Source organism: Muntiacus reevesi, chromosome 2 (genome assembly GCF_963930625.1).
Source record: "Muntiacus reevesi chromosome 2, mMunRee1.1, whole genome shotgun sequence".
Taxonomy (NCBI): Eukaryota; Metazoa; Chordata; class Mammalia; order Artiodactyla; family Cervidae; genus Muntiacus; species Muntiacus reevesi.
Window position 1 is genome coordinate 278,916,398 of NC_089250.1, and position 20,627 is coordinate 278,937,024.

Sequence of the window (20,627 nt, forward strand, 5' to 3'; positions counted from 1 at the left end):
TGGAGAAGGGAATGGCAACCCACTCCACTATTGTTGCCTGGAAAAACCCATGGACAGAGGAGTCTGGTGGGCTACAGTCCACGGGTCGCGGAGTTGTATTAAGTACACACACAACTTTGCTCTTATGATGGCAGCAATTAGGTAACGCAGGATTGCCCAGCTAGGGACTACACTTCCCAGCATCCCTTGCGACTAGATGTCGTCATGTGACCCGCTCTGGCCAATGAGCTGTGAGGAAAAGTGACCTGGGCTTCTTGTAGGAGTCGCCCTTTGAAGGACTGAAGCCTGTCTTCCCCTCTCCTCATCCCCCCTCTTGCCCCGCACCAGAATGTGGACTGGGTGTGGGGTGAGCCCTCTCCAGCCGCGTGGCTCAGAGCACCGAGGTCCAAGGACCCTGGCTGCCCAGCCCCACGGAGCCGCCCCGCCGCGGCCCTGGGAGTTTCACACACAGACCACGGCCTTAGGAGAGACAGCAAGTTGGGTTTATTGAAGCCGCCATGTTGGGGGTTTCACGTCACAGAAGCCCAGCATGCATGTTTGGGGGGCGCGCGGGTGGCCTGGAGCGGGCGGCCGGGGGCACCTCAGGGTTCAGGAGATGTAGAGGACGCTGAGGCAGCACAGGGGACACTCCCAGGCCTGGATCTCCTGATACTTCGCACGAGGCTTCGAAGGGGAGGTGTACTTCGAGCCCGCTCTCGAACTTCCAGGGGAAGGTTGCGAGTCAAACTCGGAGTCGTTCGAATCCATGTAGAAGGTGAAGCAAAAACCCGGCTGGAAGGAAAGAAAGACAACAGAGAGGAGAGAGGAGAACTTTACTGCCCTTAGTTGGAGGGGCTGAGCACGGACTTCAGGGGCGACCCACCTGGGGTTGAATTCCTTCTTCGCCCACTACAGCTGGGGATCCTCAGGCAGATAACCTGCTCTTCCCTGGCCTCAGTTTACATTTCTGTATAATGGGCTCTAAGTAACTGTTCCCTCACAGAGGAGCGTAAGGACTGAACGAGGTAATCCAAAAAAAGGATCATTAAATGTAACAATGTTTGCCGCTTTGTGAGAGCTGGAAACTCGTCAGCTGTGACAATGTTTGCTTTGCTGGTTTTCTTAAAACCATCTGCTTTCCTAAAAAATTAAACACTTCTTCCCAATAGAAAGCATCACCCACGGTGCTGGCAGTATTGAAGCTGTAGTGATTTCTGGGAGGACTACTATTTCTATCCAATGGTTATTGAGCATTTAGGCCGCTTCAGCCTGAATGACATGTCAGGCCCCACTTAATCCTTATGAGGAGGCCTCTGATCTTATTTCTCCACCCTGCAGATGAGGAAATAGGGGTAGGGAGGCACTGGTAAGCTCTCCCACTCCGACATTTGATCCGATGTATAGGTGGGGAACATGCTGCACTCAGGATTAGAAGTGAGTACATAACCTTCCTGATTCTCCAGGCAAGAATACTGGAGTGGGTTGCCATGCCCTCCTCCAGGGAAGCTTCCCAACCCAGGGATCAAACCTGTGTCTCCTGTATCGACATGTGGGTTCTTTATCACTAGCACCACCTGGGAAGCCCGTTCTTCCAGGGAAGCGCAGCACAGATGTGAACCCACTTCAGACTCCTGGTAACCTCACGTGGGGTTCCTACTGCCCTGTTTCCCAGATGAGAACACTGAGCCACAGAGGAGTTCAGGAGCGGGCCCCAGTTCCCACAGCTGGTAGTGGCTGAAGCTGGGTTTGAACCCAGTGCTGAGACTCTGGAGTTGGGGCCCTTAGCCTCAGAGGGCTGGGATGCCAGCTGGGAGGCTTGGGGTGGGCAGGACGGTGTTCCTTCCACACGGTGCCATCACCTCTGCAGAACTGTCCTTCCCCTATTCCCGGGTTACCAGCCCTTCCCACTTGTGACATTTGGGGTCCAGATCCTTCTTGCAGTGGGTGGGGCAGAGGCATCCTGAGCATTGCAGGAATGCTAGGCAGCATTCCTGGCCACCGGATGCCATTAGCTCGACCCCCTTCAATTGTGACAAAAATGTTTCCAGACATTGAAGGCGTCCCCTGAGGGACAAACTGCCTCTGGATGAGAATCATCACCTCATCCCTTTCTTGTGTTCTCCAGGTTTGGGGAAAGGGAGGGGTCGTCTTCCCCTCCTATTCCCATGATCAGGTGACCTGGCCTGGGGCCATTGAGGTCCTGCATCACCTCAGCTGATGATTGGTTCCGTGGAGGACACAGGATCTGGAAGGACCAATCAGAATGCTCTCTGCTTCTAGGTTATTTAGTGGATCTACAAGTGTCTCTCCAATGAGTTCCTATTAGAAATAGGAAAGTCAGACATTATTCAGCGAAGAAATGGGACAAGCATCTTGGCCCAATGGATCAAAACTCGCATCACCAGTGATGGCGCACAGACCTCATGTGCATCAAAATGTGATGTTCTGAGAAGGACACGGCATCACTTAGGTGGTGCTTCAGAGATCATAGCTTATCGTGAATCTCATTCACAGGGAGGTGGTCAAAAATATACCCAATAAACCACAATATGGGATGGGTGTGACTCTGGACTTCAAAATGGTCAGTGCCATAAAAGGCAAACAAGGCTTAGGAGACTGCCTAGCTTGAAGAAGACCACAGATACGTTACTAAATACAATCCCTGCCCTAGACCAGACCTTGTGCTGGAGGGGAAAGAATGCCAAATGGACAGTATGTAGCAATTTATTAATATCAAAACCACTACAGGGATAAGATGAAGTGTGTATCAGGGTTGAATGCAGGAAGATGACAATAGCCCCCCTTTTATAACAGAATATTGTATTTCTAAGGCAACCCACACTTAGGTATATCATGTGTACATACACTGTAATAAATATACATATATAACACCGGCATATTACATTTTATTAAAGAATATATGTAAATAGAAAAAATGTCAGCAATTGGCGAATGTGGATGATCTTTATACCGTCTGTGACTTTCTTTTCTAATAAGATTTTCTAACGAGTCCTCCCCGGGACTGCGGCAGGCACTAGTAGGAAAGCCGTTCTCGCAGGCATCTGGCCCAGGGCCCCCCCTGACCCCTCCCCCGGGCCCCGCTGGTTCTCCCCAGGGTCCGTCCAGCCTCCCCTCCTGCCTGTAAAGAAGCCCAGAGACAGAGCCGACGCCTCATTGGCCAAGGGTGAGTCACGTGCCGGCCCAGGACCAATCACCGGGAACCTTGGCACGGCCGGCTCTAATTGGTCAGGGGCGTACCTGGCGCGGGTCTGAGGATGGGATCAGATCCATCCAAAGTGCGTGGAGACAGGGGGTCCCCCCGGAAAAGTCAATGGGGTTAGTAGGAGAAGGAGGACTGGTACCCAGGGGGACAAGGCCACAGCTGCTTTTGCAGGAGGGACCGCTCCCTAATTCATTGCTTCATTTAATCAGCCCGAGCGTATGCAGAGCAGGACGCTGGTTACATCTGATCTAGGTAGGGGGCTATGGCACTGCACAACACGGGGGCGCCCGCTGACATCCTCCCACTGAACTACTCTCATAAGGGAGACAGACTAGGAGCAAACAGGTAAATGGTATAATCTCAAGTAGCAATAATAATGCTGAAGAGATTCAGCAAGGCAAGGGGTTGGGGAGGCAGCGTTCATGGAGGAGGTGACACATGAACAGAGGCTGGAATCAGCAAAGAGAAGGAGGCAGGAACGAGGGCAGCACCCTCAAGGAAAACCATCCGCCCCTCCAGGATGGGGCCACATCCGGGACGAGGGAGGGGCAAGGGGCACCCAGGCACCCAGGTCTCTGCTGGGCGGAGAGGGTGGCCGATAAGCCTGACCTCTCAGGCCCAGGGTTCTCTAGTCAAAGCAGAAAACAAGCAGACTCACCATGGGGCACGTTGGCACCCGTTTGGCTGACACTCTTGCATTCTTCCTGGCGGGCTCCCTTCGCTGACCAGCAGTGCTCTCAAAAGGCAGGGCTGAGCGAGGAAGAAAGAGGCATGAGGCCGTCTTGCCCGCTGAGGCTTGAGAAACTCGATAATAATAAAACGCTCATCATGAAGCCAGTGACCATGGCTAATACGTGTGGAGTACCTGCTATGTGTCAGGCACGCCTTTAAATATTTTGCAGGTCCTAGCTCGTTTGGTTGTTCATGATAACTCTCAGAGATGGGCACTGTATTCATCCAACTTTAGAGATAAGGAATCACAGAGGTGAGGACACTTGCGGGAGGTTGCACAGCAGTGCCTGCAGAGATGCATGAAGCTGCATCCTGAAGGTCCCCAGGGAACAGACAGGGAATGTCAGCGAGTGGAGAGGCTGGCGTTAGACAACAGGGGCTCTGGAGATAGTGGCACCCTGGGGTACCCGTGCCCAGGAGGAAGGCACAGCTGATACGCAGGTGCCAGTGGGGCACGTCTCTCCAGAAAACACTCGGGTTTTCCTGAAGAAGACAGACATGTCGGTTTGGAGTGAACGTTCCTGTTATTTCAAAGCTGCCCACAAATCCATCGATTTCCTTACAGACTCCTCCACTCCTGGGAATGGAAGCCGGCCTCTCTCTGGAGGACTGTCCCGGCCACCTGTGCAAACGTCCCCTCAGATGCTGCCATCTGCCTTTTTAAACATAGTCCTGGATCCACTCCCCTGTGTGCTGTTTGACCCAAATATAGTCCTATTTCTACCTGCACTTATTGTCATCGTCAAAGGCTGGGAATAACCCAAATGGCCACCTGCAGGGATCTGGTTAAGTTTCCCTGATGGCTCAGTGGTAAAGAACCCATCCGCCAGTGCAGGAGACACGGAGCCCTGGGTTAAATCCCTGGGTCAGGAGGATCCCCTGGAGGAGGAAATAGCAACCCACTCCAGTATTCTTGCCTGGAGAATTCCATGGACAGAGAAACCAGGCAGCGTTACACCCTGTAGGGTCACAGAGTCGGACACGACTGAAGCAACTTAGCTCACACACGGCACAGACAGACCGTGGAATCCCAGGCAGCTGGAACACAAACCGGGCATCTTGTGGGGAGGGTCCCCGAGATGGACGGGGGACACGGTGCTTAAGGTCAAAGACCCCCAGGCCAGATGGGTTCAGATCCCACTGCGAGCTGATTATTCACACTTGTCACCCTTCAGATTTCCCATCTGGAAAACAAGGTAATTCCTGTCCCTCCCTTATTGTGAAGCATGCGTGACTGGATGTGTGGAAAACCTTGGACTGTGACTGGAAGATTCTCAGTGTCAGGGCAGAAATAAATGAAACAAGACACTGTAGGAATGAATGGGGCCAGGCTTCAAGGTCCACGCTTCCCCCATCAGTCTTTCCCTGAGGCCTCCCCACTCCCACCTGCCCACGGCTTCCTCCCCACTGGGTCTCACCTCTTCTCTGCGGAGGCCTGGTCTGCACCTCCTCCCTTCCCCGGCCCCCGATGGTGCTCAGAGGCAGCATGGTGACCCCACTGCTGCTCCCTGCGGACAGGAGACAGAGCGGTCAGTGCCTGGGCGGTGGAGCCAGGGGGCCCGGGTGTGGCTCTCGGAGGTCGGCTGGACTGAGACAGCCCCATCCCCTCCCCACGTCTCCAGGTCCCCAGCATCCAAGGGGATGTGCTGGCAATGCCTCCTCCTGGTTCCCTCCAAGGCCCAGGGTGTGACCAGGGGAGAGCGGTTGTCATGGCGCCCGGCAAGGACAAGGGCAGGGCTCGTGGTACCCGGGGCTCACCCCCTTTAAAACTAGAAAAACTGTGACACGAAGGACCGGGACCAGGAAGCCGCAGCTCGGCTCACGGGGCACCAAAGGGCCTCTGGGGCCTGGCATACAGCAGGCGCTGCGTAAGTGCACGCGTGGAGCAGTCCCGGTGCTGTTTCAGCTCCGCCCCAGGGCTACCAGGCAGCCCAACCAAGGGGTTCAGACAGGCCGGCCCCTCCTGTGCTCCGCGCATCCAGGTACATACAGGAGGCATCAGTCCCGCGCTCAGGGCCGAGGTGAAGGAGCGGGGCCTCAGACCCCCAGCACAGCCCTGGGCGGGGCCGGCCCTGCAGGGAGGGGGCCCAGCACAGGCTCAGTGTGGGGACCCCACCTCCGCCCCAGCATCACCCTGGGCAGGACTTGGGCTATGTGTCTGGGGCGTGGACTTGGGGGAATTCCAGCCTGCTAGTCACTAACTGGGGATCTCAAGATTTAACAACAGCAACAAGAAACACACAGGACACTGAGATTTGAGTTTCAGACACACAGATCATTTTTTAGCATAAGTGTCTGCGAACACTGCATGGGACATGTCTCTACGTGACATAAAAACTCATTTTGTATTTATTCTGCTAAATTGTGTTTCAGTATTGGCAAGGCCCATGGAATATTTGGGATGTACTTACACTAAAAGATAATTCATTATTTATCTGAAATTTCAGCTTAAGTATTTATCATGTATTTTACCTGGGAAGCCCCAGTTTGGGGATATTTAACCTCTTGTGCTGTCCGCTTTCCCCTCCTCAAAATGAGCAGAATGATGAAACGTGAGGATTAAAAAGGATTAAATGCATGTCAAGTATTGAGCACACAGTCTGACCCAGACTCAGGCAGTCCTGTGTTGGATCCAAGGCTATCGCTGTTGGGGGCGGTCAGGAAGCCTCCCCCCACCGCCTCCCACCCACCTTCCCTGAATCACTGTCTCTGACTCTGGGACCCTCCAGCCTGACCTCGGACCTCGGACCTCCCCAGCGCCCCTCCCCATCAGTCCAGGGCCTCGTCCTGGGCCAGGTCGTCCGGGGAGAGAAACCCTGCAGGAGGGAGAAGCCCCCGGGTCCGCCGAGGCCCAGGGGCAAGGGGCGGGTCACCAGGTCAGGGGGGTTCAGAACTGGGGCGGCCCTCCGGGCCCGCAGAGCTGGGACGACGCCCAGGAACGTGGTGACCCCCTCGGGGCCTCTCCCGCACTCCGGCTCTCCATGAGGCGCTCCAAGGCTCTGAGGCACCCGGGGCGCCCAGAGGTGTACTCGGAAGACCCGAGACCCACCAGGGGTGAAGACTCCAGCCGTGTGCCCGCCGGCCCCGCCGGCCCACCCCGGACCCCCGCCCGGCGCCTCCGCGGAGGCCGCCCCTCTGGGAGGCAACCCCCTCCCCGCAACCAGACATGAACCCCCAGAATCCCTGGAGGTTGACAAGCCCGCTTCCAAGGCCTCACTCAGCCGCGCATCATCATGGGCGTCCTCAGAGGACCTCCAAATGCCTCCAGAGGTTCCCTTGCCCCAGACTCCCCTCTGGACTGTCCCCCAGAAATAAGATCTGCATGTTGTCTTTGGTCAGGGCTGTGCCTGGACCCACGATCCCCACCTGACCTCCCCTGGGTCCTGTAGTGCCCCCCAGAGTCCCACCTCCTCCCGCAAACCAAGAAGCCCACAGGTCTGCCCCTCATGCTCCCTAAAACCTGGGGACCAGGAGGGGGTCCCCGCCACCCCCTGTTGCAGACACCCCAGCCTCCTCTCCCCGCTGCAGTCTTTGTTCCTCCCGGTGACCCCAGAAACCCTCAGACTTGGGAGGGGCCGGGAGGGGGGCCCTCAGAAGGTGAGGCGCCCTCAGGGAGAATCGGTTCCTCAAGGGGCCCCACCGCCCGCCCCATCGGGTCTCAGCGGCCCCTAGGCCGCGCCCCTGCACCCCACCGCACCAGGAGGCCCCCGCGCATCCTCCCTGGGTGCCCCCCTCCGTGCTTCCCCCGGAGACCCCCGCACATCATCCTGCCCGAAAGTGAAAGGTGGAGACCCTTCAGGGCCGCGGCCGAAAACTGACCTCGAGACTGACATCGCGACCCGGGTCTCTCTTCGACCCTGGGCACGAGCGGGATGGGGGGCCCGGTGCTTTTCCTTGACGCCCGGATAGGGCTGGCTCTGGGGATGCCCGCGGAGCCTGTGGACAAACCCGAGAGAATGAATGCGGCTGGTTGCTCGGCGACACAAGCCCCCCGCCCCCGCCGCAAACCCCAAACGTTGTTAAGTCAGGTGGTTAACACAGCCTCTGACACCCGCACAGGCGTCGGGATGTTCACCGCAATTTCATTATTCGTGGGGAGGGTCCCGTGCCTCTTCCTCCAGGAAGACCCCCAGCCTGCCAGCATCACTGTCCCTCTTCTGAGGTGTCCCTACTGGACCTCAGCGCACGGCCCCTCCCCCACTGTCCAGGCCAGGCCTTCCTGGGAAAGGCACAGAGGCTCAGGCTTCAGAGACCCAGGGGTGGGGGGCGCTGGGGACCCCTCGGGGGTGGGGGGAGGGGTGGGTCCTGCAGGATCGCAGACACGCAGTGACTCCCTCCCGCCAGCTGATCCCCTGCCTGGGACTCACAGGGGACACTCAACAACTCCCAGACACACCCCGGCCCCAGAGCCCCACGTGTGAGAATGAACACTCACTTGTAGATCCTGAAACACACGCAGATGGGCAGTAACACATCCTGAGGTTCGGGAACGCTCAGGCACATGCACACACACACACAGATGTGCAGATACACACAGCTTCAAATACTGGGCACTTCTAGGCACACACACTCAGGACACACACTTTTGCACACTCGGATCTCAAAGGACACCCCATGGGACACTCAGACCACCTCTGTCTGACACCCCAGGGTCCACCCTCAGTCCCACCCGGGGGCCCATCTCCCCAGAGGCCTCCCCCTCTCAGACCCGCCCCCCACCCCCTCACTCCCCTTTACACTCTCTCCAGATGGTTTCCTTTAAACCTCAGAATCACTCCTTTGGGAGTATAGGCTTGGAAAAAAATTGAAACCTCCGAGGAAATCAAATCAGACAGATATGCAGAGAGACACCCTGGCGTGTCTCTCTCAGACACGCTCAGAGACACCCAGGCGTGCACACAGACACACACATACCCACACCCACACTGCAGTCACAGACATTCCTGCAAAATCAGAGACGCCCCCTCAGCTCGCGGGCCTTTTGGAAACGCTAAGACCCGCTCACAAACCCACACACACAAACGTGCAGATTCAGGTTCACGGAGCTTGAAAGAGCAGACAACCCGGGCAGACACACACAGACACACGCACGTAAGAACTTGCAGAAACACCTATTTCCAAACAGATACTTTGGACACGGGGGCATACAGACACAGACGCCTGGGCAGACACGTTTGCAAAGCCAGAATCGGCCTCCAGACACAGGATCCCCTCGGGCCGGCCCCCGGGGCAGACCCTGGGTCTCCCCCAGAGGCCGCCCCCCTCAGAGGCGCACCCCCGGCGCTCTCCCAGCCCCCGCCGGCCGCAGGCGCGGGCGCGCAGACACCCGAGGCTCCAGAACGCTCCGGCAAGCGCGCTTCTCGCCAGCTTGCTCCGGTGCCCCCGAAAGGCTCCGGAGGGGCTCCTCGCCCCTCCGCGTCCCGCAGGCTTCCCTCTAGGCTCCCCCAAGTCAGCCTCCTGGGCTGCCTCCGGCCGCTCCGGAAGGCGCCCCCGGCCCCGCCGCCTCCCCGGAGCGCCTGGCCCGCCACGGGAGCCGCGCGGCGCGCAGACCGGCCCTCGTACCTCCTGGCGGCTCCGGGCCGGGCGCCTGCTCCTCCTGCACCTGCCCCGGGAGGAGGCCCAGCCAGGCCCTCACCCGCACGGCCCAGTCCTCCTCGCTGCCCTCCAGCCTGCTGTCTTGCCGGCGGCCCGAGGAGCCCTCGGACCACGAGTCGCCTGCCTCGCGCCTCAGAAGGGTCTGAGCACTGCGGCCGCCCTCGGGGAGCCGCGGGCTCCTCGGGGGGCTCCCCGGCGCGCGCGCCCGCGCCCCGCCGCCTGGAACGCACCGCACCTCCCGGCGGGGTGCCTCCGCCCTCCCCGCGGCGACCCCGCAGCGCCAGCCCGCCGCCCCCCGCCCCGCACTGCGCACTCGCCCGGGTGGCGCAGACCCTTCGGAGGCGCGGCGGCGGGACGGCCCCCCCGAAGCCGCGGCGACTCGGCGCCGGGCTGCCCAGGGGCGCAGAGTCGGGGGTTCCCTGCAAGCGCGCCTGGGGAGCCCCGGGACAAAAGCGCGGTAGGAGCGGCTCGCGACCGCAGACCCCGCCCCGGTCCACAGGGACTCAGATCGAGCGGCTCCAGCTGTGTCCGAGGCGAAGCGCACACGCGCTCGTGCTGCTCCGGGGCTGAGGACTGGAAATGCGGGCCCCACACCCCCCGTGAGCCCGGCGTCCCGGCACCACTGTCTCCCTGGCGGGGGGGAGGGTCCACCTGCTCCCCCCGCGCCCCTCCCCCACCGGGACCCCGCCGGGCCCAGGTCTCCCAGGAGACGTGGGGTTCACAGGGAAGAACCCTGTTATGCTGCCGAGCCGCGGAGACCCAAGGGCCTGGAAGCCCGGGAGTGGGGGTGGGGAGGCCGGGGGCCGGGGGCCGCCCTGCACAATCATCAGATACACTGACCCCCAGGCTCGCCCACACGCTCAGCGCTGCTCACAGTGGCCTACTCGCGAACCCCCAAGAGTCCCCTCAACCTCCCAGGCCTGCTGGCGACAACCGAGACCCACTTGGCGGATGGGCACACACGTGGGGAAACACACCTCGCCTGCGCTGTCTGTTAAGGATGCTCTCTGAGTGCATGCCCAGGTGTGTCCCACTCTTCCGACCCCGTGGGCTGTAGCCCGCCAGGCTCCTCTGTCCGTGGGGTTCTCCAGGCGAGAACGCTGGAGGGGGTTGCCTTTTCCTCCTCCAGGGGATCTTCCCCACCCAGGGATGGAACCCATGTCTCCACGGGCAGGCAAATTCTTCACCACTGAGTCACTGGGAAGCCCAAGGATGCTCACTGCAGACTTTAATCAAATGGACTCTGGACAAGAACTGAGAAATGCTGTCTTCCCTTCAGGGAGCAGGATTCCAGCTGAGATCCAGGGCTTTCATGTCCTGGAAGAAAGGGGGAATGGATCGAGGGGAGACTTGGTTTCAGCAAGATTGGTGAAACCCTCCAAGAGGATAAAATATGATACAGAAAGGAGTACATCTCCTTCCCCTCCGGCTCTCCTGGCTGTGCTTCCTACTAGCAACCTCCACTAGCGTTAGCCAACTTCCTATCTATGCTATCAGAGATAAATATGTATTCATTTATTTGTATGCTTAATTGTAGGTTAACTTGTTTATTTATGCGTGTTTATGCATGTGTATATTTAAATAAAAACAAGTACATTTCATCTGCCCCATCCCTGTTTCTTTCTTTAACATGAATGATATCCAACCATACACACTTGCTTTTTTTTTAGCTAACAAATGAATATATTTTAGAAATTTTGTCATACTGCATCATTCTTTTTAACAGCAGTAGACTATCCCACTGAGTGACTTTACCATGATTTTTATAACCAGTGTCCAAAGGCTGGACGCTTATAACATGACTGGAATAACCTTTGAAAGTGTGTCATCGCATACAATGGGAAGCTTATCAGCACAGGATTTAGAGCAGAAAGGACTGCGTCAGAGCGTATGTACATTTCAAATTTGGGAGCAGCTCTTTCCAAACCGCCCTTCACAAAGAGGACCAGAGGAGACGTGGACTAACAGGACATGTGGACGGGCCAAGTCCGTACATAGGAGCACATTTAAAAATCTTTAGGGAAAGCTGGGTCAAAACACGATTCGAAACAGTTTCATTTCTTCACTCTTAATTACTGTTTCCGCTCTCCCAGCTTCTGATTGTGTGGTTGGTCTTTGTCTTATCTATTTATAAGAGTTCTTTTCATATTAAGGATATTGGTCTTGTCTGTGTAATGTGTACTGAAATTACCTTTGATGAGTTTCTTACTCATACACTGACTTCCTTTATGGTGTAGGTAAAATATTTTTGAATACATGAATGAATAACTTAATTGACCATCAAGTTCCAAGCTTGATCTGCAAATCAGAAGTCATGGGCAGTGCTGCATTCCTGGACACGAGGGAATGGGTGAATATGAAGGCAGCTTGAAAAACCTCAGACACGGAGGTCAATTAAATATTTGCAGATTTAAACACACACGCCTTGCACTTGCTAAGACTTACTTGGCTCTAATTCAATTTAACCCATCCTAAATTAAATGAACCCTTATAAGCCCACTGGTGTGTCTCCCAAATCACTCCCACCTTGGAACCCAGCGCCTCTGGTAAGTCCATGAAGCCATCCAAGACGCTCACCTCCCCGCCTCCGTCTTCCACATCCAATCCCTAGCACACCCTTTGGCTCAAGCTTTTATCTTTGAATCCTGAAGCTATACAGAAGCAGCAATCAGTCACCTTCCTTTTCAAGGATCTACCTCATGGCAAGATTTTTAGCCTTTCTGGGCCAATAAGTCACTGTTGCGGCTAAAGGACTTTGCCTTTAAGCAGCCCAGACTGAAGGAAGAGATGGACGTGGCTGTGCCAAGAAGTCCTTATTTGCACAGACAGGCTGTGGGCTGGATGGCTGCAGTCTGTCCACCTCTGACCTAGAGAGTTTTCTGTGTCAGTTCCTGCAGTGGATGGAGACAAGCTGCTCTCTGGTGAAAGGGCAGTCTCTGCAGAAATGTAAACAGCTATGCTTTATTTCTTTAAAGATATATTTTATGAAAATTTGAATTCCATGAGGCTGAAAGAGTGTAATATAAAGAGTAGCCAGAGAGTCCTGATTTACATTCAGAAACTGAAATAATAACCTTTAAAAACAGCTCTCACGAACCTCGGGTTTCTCCCCTATAAATTGGGGGTCATATTAGTTCCTACTTCCTAGGACTCTGGTGAAGGTTACATGAGATCATCTATGTAAAGTGCTCACCACCACACGTCACAGATGAAAGTGCCGGGAGATGTTAACATTCGTCGAACGTCATCAGTAATTGGCTGGTTAATCTGGTCCAGGCCGGCGAGGGGTCCTGCAGACCGGCACCAGCCCACCTGCCTCAAAGTGCCCAGAGGACCCTGCGTGGAGCCAAGAGTCCCCAAGACCCACTGGTAAGATGCTCTGTACGACCACGCTCTTTGGGGAGCTCACAGTGCCCTGTCCAGATCCTCGTCTTCCAGGGGCTATAGTGAAAGTGAAAGTGGCTCAGTCGTGTCCAACTCTTTGCGACCCCATGGACTATACAGTCCATGGAATTCTCTAGGCCAGAATACTGGAGTGGGTAGCCTTTCCCTTCTCCAGGGGATCTTCCCAACCCAGGAATCAAACCCGGGTCTCCTGCATTGCAGGCGGATTCTTTACCAGCTGAGCTATCAGGGAAACCCTAGGGGCTCTGGTGTGATAATTCTGATAACCTAAGCCATCTAAGCCAGTCCCGATATAGACCCTCCAGGGACCATGGAAATGTTCTTTATCTACCGTGTTCAGCATGGTAGCCACTGGCCACATCTGGCCACTGAAATGTAGCTGGCGAGGCTGAGAAATTGTTTTGAACTTAATGTTTAATTCATTTACATAGAAATGTCTTTTTTTGACAATCACAAGTTTCTGATAATCTTCAACTCATACCACTGAACTGAGAAAGAAATTGAAGAATTCTAATGGAGAAGCTGATGGCTTCATAAACTGCTAACAGAAGTTTAAGATCAACAAGGATTCATTACACAGAACCGAGTGAAGGGATGAATAGCCCTTCAATTTTTACGGCTTTTTGTCTGAAATGCTGGCTTTAATCTTTGTTTTCTAGACGTAAGGAAACATTTCTCTTTCATTTAGTTATGACAGCAATTTGGTAAATTATACCTTTGTAAGCCAAAGTGAAACATTTATATTGTCTCTCTACCTGATCCTTCCAGAATTTGGAAGCTCTTAGCAAGTATTCTTATCTGCATAAATTCAATAAGAATCTCTTCTTTAACAGGGTATAAATGGAAACATAGTTGAGAATATGCATAGAGTATAACCAGACCGCTTTAAAGAACCCAGGTGAACTTTAAGGAGTCACAAAGCTGGTACCTTGTTTCAGAGTTCCTAGCAGCATTCCCAGGTGAACAAGGAATGACAGCTGCTGGCAGATGCAGGAATCTCAGTGTACGTTGGAGGCCTTCCTCGAGAAGACAGGAAACCCCCCAAATCTGTAGATTATGCTATGAAATCTGACTCATCTATGGCGAGGACTGTTGGCCTCCAATCATCTCACAACCATGCTCAAGCGCAGGAGAAATTATTCTCAGACCAGGAAAAAAGGAGATGGCATCAGAAGTAGACAGCAATCCCAAGAGGCCAGACCTGACCCATGTGAGGTGAAAGTGTTAGTCACCCAGTCGTGTCTGACTCTTTGTGACCCCATGGACTGTAGCCCGCCACGCTCCTCTGTCCGTGGAATTCTCCAGGCAAGAATACTGGAGGGGGTTGCCATGCCCTCCTCCAGGGGAGTCTTCCCCACCCTAGAATTCAAACCTGGGTCTCCTGCATCAGAGGCAGATTCTTTACAGCCTGAGCCACAGGGAAGCCCAGATCTGACCTATTTAACTCTTTATCTTTTTTTTTTATTGTGAGGACTTTTGCATGTGAATGAAATGTTTTTCTATCATGAGCAGAATCGTATGCAGCGTTTAGAAACTATTCCAGTTGTTGGGCTTATGGTCAGTTACCTACGTGGAGGACTACTGACTTACTTTGGTGGATTTCTCTTTGACGGTGCTCTAACTGGATGGTCCTTGCGAAACTTTTTCTAGAAGAAAAATTATTCTTCTGTTGGGGCCATTTTTTAAACTGAAGTATAGTTGGTTTATATTAGTTTTGGGTGAACAACATAGTGATTTAATATTTTTATAGATTATTTTATAATTGATTATTTATAGTAGATTATTTATGTGATTTAAAGTTATTAAAGTCATTGCAAAATAATGGCTATATTTCACTGTGCTGCATAATACACCCTTGTTGCTTATTTGCTTTATACATAGTAGTTTGTGCCTCTTAATCAGATACCCCTCTCTTGGCCCTCCTCCCCTCCCAAGTAACCACTAGTTTATTCTCTGCATCCATGAGTTTGTGTTAGTCATTCAGTGATGTCCGACTCTTTGTCTCCCCGTGGGCTGTAGCCCACCAGGCTCCTCTGTCCATGGAATTCTTCAGGCAAGAATACTGAAGTGGGTTGCCATTCCCTTCCTCAGGGGATCTTCCTGACCCAGGGATTGAACCCAGGTCTCCTGCAGTGCAGGTAGATTCTTTACCAACTGAGTCACCAGGGAAGCCTTGAGTCTGTTTCTATTTTGTTATATTCATTTGTTTGTTTTACTGTTTAGATGCCACATGTAAGTTATAACATATAGTATTTATCTGACTTATTTCACTAAGCCTAATAACTTCCATGTCCATCCACATTGTTGCAAATGGCAGAATTTCATTCTTTTTTTTATGACTGAGTAGTGTTTCAGTGTGTGTGTGTGTAAGATGTTATATGTGTAGGGATCCAACCCACAGCTCCTGCATTGGAGTTTCAGAGTTTTAACCACTGGAAGAAGTCCCAAGAAATGTTCATTATTCTAAATATTTGCTTAAAGGGAGGAGATCCTCATCAATGGGAGAGAGACACAGAATTGAAGAGTAAGTTTTTTTCACTCATGTGTTCGTCACAGCCTAGTGCTGGGGATAAATGAACATACCAGACCCGGTCAGCAGTGAACACAATAGCCATTCTCCTTTGCTGTAATAACAGGAGCTATTAGCTGACAAGGGATTGCTCAGCTTCTCTTGCAGCTATTTATGGTCATGTGACTAGGCTCTGGCCAATGAGGTTTAAGGAAAAGTGGTCTAGGCATCTTGGAGGAGTTTCCCTTTGAGGGTCTAAAGTGTGTCTTCCCTTCCCCTCATTGCCCCCCTTCCGCCTGAGCCAGAATGTGGACTTGGTGTGAGGGGTGAGCCCTCTCCAGCCACAGAGCCCCCAGGTCAAAGGACCCTGGCCAGCTCCACAGGGTGGCCACACCTTGGCCCCTGAGAGGTTAACACACAGACACCCACACGAGAGAGACGGCAAGTTGGGTTTATTGAAGCTGCTGTATCGGGGGTTTCACATCACAGTAGCCCAGCAGGCCCCTCTGGGGAGAGCGCAGGTGCTCTGTGGCAGGAGGGGGCGGGGGGCTCTCGGGATCTAGGAGAGGCAGAGGATGCTGAGACAGCACAGGGGACACTCCCACGCCTCGATCTCCTCGTGGTCCGCGTCAGGCTTGGAGGGGGAGGCGCAGCTCGAGCCAGGCTTCGAGGTGTCCGGGTCAGACTGGGAATCAGAGTCGGAGTCATCCGTTTCCAGGTAGTAAGCAAAGCAGACACTCGGCTGGAAGGAGAGAGAACAGAGAAGCAAGAGGGGAATGTCACGCCCCAGGCGTCCGCTCACCCTTAGTGTGGGAGCTGAGCCCCGGCACCCAGGGGGGACCACGGGGGGCTGGATTCCGACTTGCTTACAAACAGCTGGGGGCTCCGGGGCAAGTGACCTGACCTTCCCCCACTTCCGTTTACAGTTCTGTTCAATGAAATAAAAGTAACTGCTTCCTCAGGGCCGGCTGAGGACTGAACAGAATAATCTAAGAAAAGGAACGTTAATGTTTGATGCTTAGTGAGAGAGGGTTTTGCGCCTACTCAGCGTCCTCATCTTGGCAAAACCATTCTGCCTCTCTTCCCGCGTGTCTCAGCCTCCACACTAAGGATATTTTGGGTCCAGATCATCCTTTGCAGTGGGGGGCAGGGGCCATGCTGGGCATTGCAGGGTGCTGAGAGAGATCTCTGGCCTCCACCCTTAGGGTTCCCTGGTGGCTCAGTGATAGAGTCCACCTACAATGCAGGAGACCCAGGTTCCATGCCTGGGTTGGATCTCTGGGTCAGGAAGATCCCCTGGAGAAGGGAATGCCTACCCATTCCAGTGTTCTTGCCTAGAGAATACCATGGACAGAGGAGCCTGGTAGGCTACAGTCCATGGGATTGCAAAGAGTCGGACACAATTGAGCAACTAACATTTTCACACTTTCACACAGAGATACATTACTAAGCACAATACCTGGCCCAGAATGGATCCTGTGGTCTGGGGAAAAGAATGAAAACAAGGGAGCATGTAGCTAATTCATGAAACAGGAATTTGGACGGAGATTAGATGAAGGTGTGTCTCAAGGTGAAAAGCCTGAATATTACAACAGCCCACATTTATGTAAGAGTATATCCTATGTCTAAGGTCATAAAGACTGAGGAATGCATGTATAAATATATTTATTAGATAGAAGATGCAAATAAAATATTAACAGTTGGTGAATTTGGATGAACTTTATACCATTTTTGCAACACCTGTGACTCTCACGTTCTTTTCTAATAAGATTTTCTAACGAGTCCTCCCCGGGACTGCGGCAGGCACTAGTAGGAAAGCCGTTCTCGCAGGCATCTGGCCCAGGGCCCCCCCTGACCCCTCCCCACGGGCCCCGCTGATTCTCACCAGGGTCCCTCCAACCTCCCCTCCTGCCTGTTAAGAAGCCCAGAGACAGAGCCGACGCCTCATTGGCCAAGGATGAGTCACGTGCCGGCCCAGGACCAATCACCGGGAACCTTGGCACATCCGGCTCTGATTGGTCAGGGGCGTACCTGGCGCGGGTCTGGGGATGGGATCAGATCCACCCAAAGTGCGTGGAGAGAGGGGGTCCCCCCGGAAAAGTCAATGGGGTTAGTAGGAGAAGGAGGACTGGTACCCAGGGGGACAAGCCCTCAGCTGCCTCCACAGGAGGGACCGCTCCCTAATTCATTGCGTCATTTAATCAGCCCGAGCGTATACAGAGCAGGAGGCTGGTTACATCTGTGCTAGGCAGAGGGGGAATGTCATTGAACAATGGAGGGGGGTCCTGCCCCCACAGAGGTACTCTAGGAGGGGAGGCAAATGATGAACACACAGATACAACGTATGTTCTCAGGAAGTAATAATAAAGCTGATGAAAACTCAGCAAGGCAGAGGGTTAGAGCCAGATGGGGAGGAAGTGTCTAAGGGAGGCTTCATGGAGGAGGCGACACTGGAAGTTGGAATTAGGAAAGAGAGGAGGCAGGAGAGAGGGCGGCATCTCCAAGAAAACCAGCCCCCAGAGGACGGGGCCACACTGTCAAGGGCATAAGGGGTGCCTAGACACCCACAGGTTCTCCTGGGCGGAGAGGGTGATGTATGTGCCTTTCTTCTCAGAACCAAGCGGGCTCCGGTAAAAGTGACGAAAGAAGCACGCTTACCAAGGGACAGATGGGCAGGAGCTTGGCTGACATCTTCCCCTCCTCTTTGTTTTGCAGATCATCAGGGTTCTCAGAAGGTGGGGCTGAGCAGGGAAGAAAGAGGAGTGAGGCCATCGTACCTTATGAGGCTTGAGGCTTGAGAAACGCAGTAGCTAGATCTTCATCATGAAGCCAGTGATAAAAACCAACCCGTGTTGAGTACTTGTCATGTGCCAGGCACGCTTTTCGGCATTCTACAAGCAGGGGAGTCACGCGACCTACTGCATGAGGTCATGTCTGGGGGTTCATCCCGGGCGCTGCTCAGGGTCCTCCCTCCTCTAGAGGAGCCAGGGACAGATATTTGGGGTTGGAGACCCATGGCCTGGACACTTTCCCACAGTTCCCACCCCACGTGGGTCTCACCTCCTTTCTCCGGAGGCTTGGTCTGCACCTCCTCGGTCTCCTGGCCCTCGATGGTGCTCAGAGGCAGCATGGTGACCCCACAGGTGCTCCCTGCGGACAGGAGACAGAGTGGTCAGTGCCTGGGCGGTGGAGCCAGGGGGCCCGGGTGTGGCTCTCGGAGGTCGGCTGGACTCAGACAGCCCCACCCCCTCCCCACGTCTCCAGGTCCCCAGCATCCAAGGGGACGTGTTGGCAATGCTTCCTCCTGGTTCCCTCCAAGGCCCAGGGTGTGCGGTTGTCATGGCGCCCGGCAAGGACAAGGGCAGGGCTCGTGGTACCTGGGGCTCACCCCCTTTAAAACTAGAAAAACTGTGACACGAAGGGCCAGGACCAGGAAGCTGCAGCTCGGCTCACGGGGCACCAAAGGGCCTCTGGGGCTTGGCATACAGCAGGCGCTACGTAAGTGCACGCGTGGAGCAGTCCCCATGCTGTGTTTCAGCTCCGCCCCAGGGCTACCAGGTAGCCCAACCGAGGGGTTCAGACAGGCCCGCCCCTCCTGTGCTCCTCGCATCCAGGTACATACAGGAGGCATCAGTCCCGCCCTCAGGGCCTCAGACCCCCAGCACAGCCCTGGGCGGGCCGACCCTGCACGGAGGGGACTCCTCACAGCCCCAGCATCACCCCGGGCAGGCTGTGTGTCTCGGGTGAGAACTGGGGGATTCCACTCTTAACAGTCACGAGCTGGGGATCTCAAGGATCAAGTTCACCAGACTTAACATTATAACAAATATGCAGCAAACTGAGATTTGACTTTCAGACACACAAATCAGTTTGTAGTATGAATATCTCCAAACACTGCATGGGACGTGTCTACATTTTAAAACTTCATTTTTTATTTATTTCAGTATATTACTTTTAAGTATAGGCAAATGCCATGAAATATTCGGGATGTACCTATACTAAAAGGTAATTTATTATTTGTTGAAAATCTAATGTAAGTATTCGTCCTGTGCCCCAATTTGGGGGTATTTAACCTCTTGTGCTGTCCGCTTTCCCCTCCACAAAATGAGCAGAATGATGAAACGTGAGGATTAAGTAGGATTAAACGCACGTCAAGTATTGAGCACACAGTCTGACCCAGACTCAGGCAGTCCTGTGTTGGATCCAAGTCTATCGCTGTTGGGGGCGGTCAGGAGGCCTCCCCCCACCGCCTCCCACCCACCTTCCCTGAATCACTGTCTCGGGCGCTGGGACCCTCCAGCCTGACCTCGGACCTCCCGAGCGCCCCTCCCCATCAGTCCAGGGCCTCGTCCTGGGCCAGGTCGTCCGGGGAGAGAAACCCTGCAGGAGGGAGAAGCCCCCGGGTCCGCCGAGGCCCAGGGGCAAGGGGCGGGTCACCAGGTCAGGGGGTTCAGAAGTGGGGCGGCCCTCCGGGGCCCGCAGAGCTGGGACGACGCCCAGGAACGTGGTGACCCCCTCGGGGCCTCTCCCGCACTCCGGCTCTCCATGAGGCGCTCCAAGGCTCTGAGGCACCCGGGGCGCCCAGAGGTGTACTCGGAAGACTGAGACCCACCAGGGGTGAAGACTCCAGCCGTGTGCCCGCCGGCCCCGCGGGTCCACCCCGGACCCCCGGCCCGGCGCCTCCGCGGAGGCCGCCCCCCTGGGAGGCGCTCCCGGCCCAGGTGCGCGCGCAGGGCCCGCGGGGCCGGGGTCAGCCGCTGTCCCTCCTCGGGAAGCGGGCGGAAGCGCCCCGGCGCGCCCCCAAGCCCCGGGCGCTCTCTGCAGCCCGCGCCGACCCCGCTGTCTGAGGCGCCCTGACCGCCTGGCGCTCACAGCACCCCCAGCCCATCTCTCCCGCCGCCTCCAGCAACCCCCAGAGTGCCGGGTCCGCCCCCGCCCCCCAGAACCTCGGGGGGCAGCACCAGAGCTCCCCTCCGCCTGCCCTGGAGGGGCCCCCCGCCTCCGGACACCCCCGCCTCCTGCGTCCCCTCCAGGCTCCCCTCCTCCCAGTGGCCAGACAAACGCTCGGACTCGAGTCGCCCCGCGGCTCACGAGGGTCTGAGGACGCCCCCCGCCCTCAGGGGAGCCGGGGTTCCTGCAGGGCCCCCACCGCGCGCCCTGGGGTCTCGGGGGACCCCAGGCAGC

General features: G+C 55.2%; 1 protein-coding gene across 1 annotated transcript; it reads right to left on the reverse strand.

The window, feature by feature from the left end:
* Window positions 1-505: 505 nt before the first annotated feature.
* LOC136157704 (uncharacterized) lies at window positions 506-18,784 on the reverse strand. The gene is made up of 10 exons (XM_065919508.1): window positions 18,700-18,784; window positions 18,504-18,593; window positions 18,102-18,184; window positions 16,049-16,185; window positions 15,838-15,845; window positions 9,497-10,159; window positions 7,754-7,870; window positions 5,353-5,442; window positions 3,861-3,952; window positions 506-771 (listed from the first exon to the last, which is right to left on the reverse strand). Exons 1-10 carry the CDS (start codon window positions 18,782-18,784, stop codon window positions 589-591), a joined length of 1,548 nt encoding a protein of 515 aa, XP_065775580.1. The 3' UTR covers window positions 506-588.
* Window positions 18,785-20,627: the final 1,843 nt, after the last annotated feature.

Bases quoted from the DNA above. Each gene is read 5' to 3' on its own strand.
- LOC136157704 (XM_065919508.1), bottom strand. From the start codon at position 18,784: ATGACAACCGCACACCCTGGGCCTTGGAGGGAACCAGGAGGAAGCATT. The intron at 18,594-18,699 runs GTGGGGAGGGGG...TCCTGTCCGCAG, and splicing joins GATGCTGGGGACCTGGAGAC to GGAGCACCTGTGGGGTCACC. The intron at 18,185-18,503 runs GTGAGACCCACG...TTCCCTGCTCAG, and splicing joins CAAGCCTCCGGAGAAAGGAG to CCCCACCTTCTGAGAACCCT.